We start from the raw sequence: 7,353 nt of genomic DNA on the forward strand, positions 1-7,353 counted from the left end.
CCCCCGCACCGGCACTCGGCCAACGCCCGGCGCTGGCTCGAGCAGTACTACGTGGGCGAGCTGCGGGACGAGCAGGTAGCGGGCTGCGGGCAGCGGGAGCCGTCCGGTGCTCTGGGAGCGGGGCGAGGGTGCGGAGTCCGTTGGGCGTCCCGGAGTTGGGCCGAAGAGGAGCGGGGTTTGGAGGGTGCGTTGGAGGTGTGGGGTGTGCGGGATGTCCCGGGGATGGGGGGAGCGGTGTGGGGTCTGTAGGGCGCCTCGGAGCTGGGCTGGGCTCTGTGGGATCCATATGGTGCCCTGGAAGCAGGGTAGGAAGTTTGGGATCTGTAGGATGTGCTGGGTGTGAGCTGGGATGTATGGAGTCTATAGGGTGTCCCGGGGTTGGGCTGGATGCCGTGGGGTCTGTAGGGTAGCATGGAAGTTGGATAGGAAGTATGGGATCTACTAGGGTGTGCTGGGAATGTTTGGGAAGTATGGGGTCAGTGGGGTGTGTTGGGATGGGATGAGGGGTATGGGGTCTATAGTACGTTCTAGGGTGGGGTGTGTGTGGTCCATAGGGTGTCCCAGAGTCAGGTTCGACAGTATAGGGTTGTAGGGTGTCATGGGGGTGGTGTAGGAGATATGGGGTCTGTAGGTTGCCTCAAGAGTCGGGGAGGAGGTATGGGATCCACAGGGTGTGCTGGGGGAGTGAGCTGATGTGTGTGGGGCCTATAGGGTGCCCCAGAGTTGGAGTGGACAGTGTAGGGTCTGCGGGGCACCCGGGTCCCGTGAGCGTGGGATGGAGCTGCACGGTGCCTGCAGGTGTCCGGGGTGAGCTGAGCTGTGCAGCGTCTGCAGGGCACCGTGAGAGCTGTGTCCCTGTCTATGGGGTGCCCTGTGTCCCTGCCTATGGGGCTGAGCTGCGTGGGGCGCTCAGGGCCGCGGAGGGGTTGAGACGTGAGGCAGGGTGCGTGCAGAGCACCCAGCGCCTGTGGTGCAAAGGTCTGGGGTACACCCAGGCTCCGGGGGGGTCTGCGGGCTGCGATCCGGGGGTTGGATGCCGGCACCGCAGCCGGGCCGTTGGGGTGCTGGGCGGGCTGTGGGCTGTAGGAGCGACGCCGCTGCAGCGATGTGCGTTGACCGAGCGCCCGGTGCCGCGGGGTCGGTGACCGGCAGTGCTTCCCGGCGCTGTTTGCTCTCCGGCCCCGCACAGACACAGCTTTGTTCGGCGTTCGGCTCTTCTAGTCCCAAAGCCCGGCGATGGCAGCGCCTTTGTTGGGACGCGGCCGCCACAACAAGCCTGACGGGTTCGGCCGAGCGCCGGCACCGACCGAACGGGTTCTGTGCTGCTGCACGAAGGCAAATACCAGTGCGATAACACCGGGCGCGGGGATCGCACGCTGCCTGGCACGGGATAACGCGTCCCGGGTCGCGGTGGCACCGGGGTGAGAGCAGCCCCGCTGGGGCCCGCGTGCGCCCTTGGCGATGCTCGAGTTGGTTTGGGGCGGACACGGCCCCGGTGGGGATTTGGAGGAGGTGCTGCGCCGTAGGACGTCCCGTAGGAATGCGAGTTTATTAAACGAGAGCCCGGCTTAATTATGGAGCGTGTGGGTCCGGGGCAGCCCCCAGCGGGTGGGCGGCTATCGGGGGTTGAATCACCCATCCCCATTTCCATGGCCGAACTGCGCGCACGGAGCGCAGCGGAGATGAAAGCGAGGAACGGCAATTAGCTCAGCGAGACGGCGGGGTTCAACAGCTTCGCTGGGGGGGAACCGGATCGTGTAATTAGCCGGCAATTTGGGCGATGGGGCTTTCATCAGAGCTCCGTGGGGCTGCGCGACGCTGCCGTGAGTCACCGCGCATCTCCCGGCGCCGTGTGAGCTCACCGTACGTAGGCGCTCACCTGTTGGGAGGTGTTGTAATAAAAAGGGTCCCTTTTTTTTTTTAATATTATCACTTTTTTTTTTTAATCCCCATTTTATGGGCCGTGTCACCTTGCACCCGCTTCTCACCACCCTGTGATTCACGGCCTGAAGGCGGGATGGTGACGCGGGCACCGTGGGGTGAGCACGTAGGCCGACAGGGGTCGCGGGCACGGGAGCATCGCTGGTGCTGCGCGGTGGAAATGCACCGCAGCACCACAGCCTTCCTTCGCTTCCCAGCAGAGCTGCCCGCGGCCGGGGCGAGGTGTAGGGCGGCGGCGCTCCGTGGGCGGCCGCGACTTTCCCTGCCTTACATCACGGCTCCGGCAGGACCTGTTCTCCCTGCGCCGCGTCAGAGGCAGCGGCAGCATCGCCCACGGCACAGCCCTGCAGCCGCCTCCCCTCCGGCTGACGCTCGTGGGGTTCTCCATCCCGATGTTTCCCCCCACTTTGGAGACCGCGTCGACCTTCAGCTTTAGGTTTCTTGAGTCTTCCCGCTTGGTTCTGCTGCCCAGCCCGGGTGTCACCTTGTCCCACCAGCAGTGGGTCGGCCAACGTCCCCGCGTCAGCATCACGAGGGCCCCATAAAGCCCTGGCTGCCTGCCGAGGTGCTGCTGGGGCCGTGTCACCGCCACTCGTGTCCCCGTGGAGCTGTGTGGGGACTGTCCCACGTGTCCCAACTATCTGGGTAAAACCTGTGGCTGGTTAATGGGTAACCGAGGTGACGAGGCAGGGAAAAGGCACGTTGGCACCCAGGGGCACAGAGGGATGGAGGTGCCACCCCATCCCTGCTGGTGGGCAAAGCCACGCGGGGGGGATTCCTCCTCCTTCTCCATCCTTGTGCCCCCAGCCCTTGTGTGCCTCAATGTCCCAAACACCACAGTGCCCTCCAGCCGCAGCAGCAGGCTGCCACGCGTGCTTGGGGGTCCTCTGCATTCCAGAAACACGTGGATGTGGTTCATAGGGACGTGATTAGCAGGCAGTGCTGGTGGTAGGCGGGCAGTTAGACAAGACTGTCTTGGCGGTCTCTATCAACCGCAATGATCCTGTGGTTCCTCAGCACCCCCAAACCGTTGCTCTTTCTCATTGCAGAGCTGCCCCAAGGCGGAGAAGCCACTGGATGCTGCAGCCCCACGGCTGGATCCCCGCTGCAAGCCGGTGGATGTGGGCACGGTGAGGCCGAGCTCTGCCCTTCGCCCTGCACAGCGCTGCCTTTATGGCCCAGGAGTGGCCGCTCTGGGAGGCTCCTTTGTGGGCGCCGATGCCTTTCTTTGACAGCAGCTTTGCCTTTAGAAGCAGGACGTGCTGCTAAGCCACACCTCATGCTGTTTGTTTTTTTTATTATTATTATTATTTCTATTCATTTATGATTTGTTTTTCTTTTGGCTGAGCTGTAGGGGATGTCCTGGCTGGGCAGACTGAGAGTTCAGTGTCTCAGGGTTTCTCCCTGTCCCCAAGGTGCCTTTGGATGCCTCTCACTGCACCACTTGGCTGCTGTGCCAAGTGCTCTTTGGGGAGCACCAGCCTTTATCTTTATTTGACCAACAAGACACCCTTTGTTCCCTATGAATATTTTGCCACTGATTGCCTTTAAAAGAGAATTTTTCCTTTGCGTGTGTCCCAAAAATGATGTTTTGCTCTGAAGTTCTGCTGGTGTGCAGCATCTACATCCATTCCCACGCATACTGGGGTTGTTATCCTGCTGGGTGACCACATCCATCCCTATCCAGGCTCCACAGGCAGTGGCACAGCTGCCAAAGGATGAGGGGATTCACCATCCCTGGAGGTGTCCCAGAGCCATGGGGATGTGATGACACTGAGGGACGTGGGCACGGGGGGTGGAGTGGGGTTGGACCCGGGAATCTGAGGCCTTTCCCAGCCATAATGATTCCACGAATCCCCCCAGATTGTGGGTACTACTGGGATGGGGACAAAGGGACCCCGAGGGAGCTAACAAACAGCCCTGTGCCCCCAGGACCTGGTGGACTGGCGGAAGCCCTTGCTGTGGCAGGTGGGTTACCTGGGGGAGAAGTACGACGAGTGGGTGCACCAGCCCGTGGATCGGCCCATCCGCCTCTTCCACTCGGATTTTGTTGAGGCCCTCTCCAAGACAGCGTGGTGAGCATCCTGGGGTGGGGGAGGGTGGACATGTAGATATGTGGGTCCACCCCCCTGACCCATCCCCTCTCCCCATAGGTACGTGGTGTTCCTGGTGTGGACCCCCGTGGTGCTCTACCTCAGCTGGGTCAGCTACACAGCCCTGGCGCAGGGCAACACCAGGCTCTTCTCCTCCTTCACCACAGGTACGACCCATCCCCGGCCTTCAGCGCACACCTGCATGAGCTCGGTCCGTCCCCAGTCCCCGCAGCCCCCAGCATGTCCCCTGCACGAAGCCACCCGTGCTGGCTGAGCTCGCCTCGCTCCCTGCCTGTCCGTCTGGGGGAGGATCGGGGGTTTGTTCCTAGAGAGAGCCGCTGCCCCAGAGAGCGGTGGGCACAGAGCGGGCTGCCCAGGGCAGCAGGCACAGCCCCGAGCTGCCTCCCTTCCTCCATACCCAAAACGAAGCCCTGCTGCTCACCAATGGCCACGTCCCCCTGCGCCGCCACCCACTGCCCTGACACTGGGGCTGGGTGAACAAACACGGCTCTCACACCACCGGCCTCGCACAGAGCTCGGCTTGTTCACCCAGCACCTCCCCCTGAATCCACCACTGTGCACAGCCCCGGCAGCGGGCAGCGGGCAGCTGGGTGACAGCTTTGTTGTTGGCCCCGCTGCGGGTGCCACCCTGTGCCAGCTGTCCCGCTCGGCCCAAAATCAGAGCAGGGTTTGATGTTCTGGGTTGGTTCCCTGCCTCCATCCTGGTTAGAATAAATCCATCACGCATCCTTTTGTTCCTCCCCGTTCTCTTTCCATCTCTTTTGTGTTCCCAACCGTGCTTCCTGCCTCCCCATGCAGGGTGATGGGCTGCGCACCATCTTGCTGCCCAGAGGGGGTTTTCTTCCCATTGCCACGGTGCTTGGATCTGGGGGAATTTTGCGAGGGAGGACACAGGGTTTGCTGGCACCAAAAGGAGGAGTTGGTGGAAAAATGCTCTGCGGGGGAAGGCGCTCGACAGCTGTATTCTCTGCCAAACAAAAACACAGCAGCGACTCTGTTCCGCTGTCACAAGCACTGCCTGTGTCTGTCGGGTCGTGCTGCTTGTTTGGGTGGGGAAAGCTGCTCCGTAAGGACATGCTTGCAGTCCCAGCTGGCGTCGGCTCCTACCCCAAAGAGCACAAATTAAGGGGAACCAAAGAAAAGTGGGGGGAGAGGCGAGCTTCACCAGGCTGCTGACATCAGGATGGCGATGGATAGAAGCATGTGAATCCCACCCGCCTCGCTGACTGCTGCATGTCTCATTGTGTAGAGTACTCCATCCCCGTGCACAAATACTACTTCCCCTTCATCTTCCTCCTGGGGATGTTCCTGTGGTCCCTGCTAGAGTACCTCATCCATCGCTTTGTCTTCCACATGAAGCCACCCGCTAGTAACTACTATCTCATCACCCTGCATTTCTTGCTGCACGGGCAGCACCACAAGGTGAGCGGCTGTGCTTCTGCTCCATTTGGGGTATCCTTGCCATTTGCTAATGCTGGAGGATGAGCTTGGAGCAGCTGGAGTTAAACCATGAGCCTGGCTTGCAAGACTTGGAAAGCAGTGGGCTCCCTCTAGCTTCACTGGGAGACACGTCCGTCCCCTTTGAGATGGTGCCTCGCTCAGGATGCATCTTGGGGTGGGAGGGGTCCTGGGGGCGTGCTTTGCCACAGGGCCTGGGGATGGCATTGCCTTGTGGGGTGGATGCTTCCAGCTCTCAGGGTGGCTTTGGGGTGAGCGAGGAGCTCACCGTCTCTCTCCGCTTCCAGTCCCCCTTTGACAGCTCCCGCCTGGTCTTCCCCCCGGTGCCAGCCTCGCTGGTCATCGCCTTCTTCTACGGCGTGCTGCGGCTGCTGCTGCCCGAGGTGCTGGGGCTCTCTGTCTTTGTTGGAGGGCTGTGTGGCTACGTGGTGTACGACATGATGCACTACTACCTGCACTACGGCTCGCCGAAGGAAGGCACCTACCTGTATGGGCTGAAGGCGTACCACGTCAAGCACCACTTTGAGCACCAAAAATCAGGTAGCGCCGCCTTCCCGTGCGTGTGCTGTGCCTTTCTGGCTTGGGAGTGGGCACGGAGGTTGGGAACGCTCCGTTAGGTTCAGCATGGTGCAGGGGTGTCTATGAGAGACAAAGTGCCCCTCTGTGGGAGCCCTGCTACGTGCCCATCTTGCCATCAGACAATGGAACACCGTGCCCAGCCCCTCCTTGTGGCACCGTTGACGGGTGCAGGGTGAGGCCCCGGGCTTCCCTTGCTCTGCCCCACGCCTTCCCCTTGCTCAACCTGCCCTTTGCCCGGTTTCCTAGGAGAAAGCACCCCGTCCAGATAAGCTATCATCCCAGCCGGCTCCTCTCGTTGTTCCCTCTGCTCTTCCTCCTCGCCCTTGCTTGTTGCCCTGGGGCTGGGTGACACGCCGTCAATCCTGTGGAAGGACCGCCCCGCTCTGGTGTCATCTCCAAGCTGGGTGACACTTTTGTCCTGTCCCGGCCACGTGGTGGGGTCCTGCAGAGCTTGGGGTGTAACCGCTCCCTGTCCTGGCTCTCTCTGTCCCGGTGGCACAGCTCTGGTTAGCGCTGCCCCCAGCCATCCAGCAGTGCTGAGCGCTCTCTCACCTCCCCTGTAGGCTTTGGCATCACCACCCGCTTCTGGGATCATCCCTTCCGGACGCTCATCCCCGAAGAGACCTTTGAGAAGGAGGACTGATGGCCCCAGCACTCAGCCATCTGTGCTCGGGGCTGTGCGGGGGAATACTGTGCTGCTGAGGGTCTGCACCGTCCTTCTTGTTCCTCTCCGTTGCCCGTGGGGCTGCTCCATCCCCTCGGTGCTGCCAGTGGGGCCGGGACGGGTACGGACGTGGGGAGGGGGCCGGAGGAGGCTGTTGGGGCTCCAGCTCTTCCCATTGAGGGCACTGATGAGTGGGCACCTCTGTGCCTGAAGGATGAAGTGCCGGGCGCCTCGAGCCCCCCCTCCTACACCCCACACCCCGCCCTCTCATGTGCCTCCCTGAGCCGCCCGATGCACTGCACCCACCTCCTACCCGGGGGCTCCTATCTCTTGGGTTACCTGTGGGGAGGAGGGAGACAAAATAAACAAGGGAAATAAAACCAAACCAGCTCTGCCTGCCCGTGCAGTGGGCTTTCCTTGCTCTGTGGTGCCAGGCAGGCATCTGGCAGGGCTGGCCTTGGCCCTTCTCTAACCAGCGCTCCCCATCTCCCTGCCAGATTTGTTTGACTTTGCATTTGTCCTTGGCTACTTGAAACTTAAAACTCCAATGAATGGAATTGCTAAAAGATGCCTTTTTTCTTTCTCTTTTTTTTTTTT

At 61.3% G+C, this 7,353-nt stretch overlaps 1 protein-coding gene across 1 annotated transcript; it reads left to right on the top strand.

Annotated features, from left to right (window-relative positions):
- FA2H (fatty acid 2-hydroxylase) lies at positions 1–7,252 on the top strand (the record flags this gene model as incomplete). The annotated part of the gene is made up of 7 exons (XM_010718050.3): positions 1–75; positions 2,991–3,071; positions 3,874–4,016; positions 4,095–4,201; positions 5,305–5,477; positions 5,801–6,053; positions 6,656–7,252. Coding segments are annotated over 7 exons (912 nt in total), but the record flags the coding sequence as incomplete, so codon positions are not given.
- Between the last annotated feature and the right edge of the window lie 101 nt (positions 7,253–7,353).

The sequence above is a fragment of the Meleagris gallopavo genome, chromosome 13 (genome assembly GCF_000146605.3).
Source record: "Meleagris gallopavo isolate NT-WF06-2002-E0010 breed Aviagen turkey brand Nicholas breeding stock chromosome 13, Turkey_5.1, whole genome shotgun sequence".
NCBI classification, from domain to species: domain Eukaryota; kingdom Metazoa; phylum Chordata; class Aves; order Galliformes; family Phasianidae; genus Meleagris; species Meleagris gallopavo.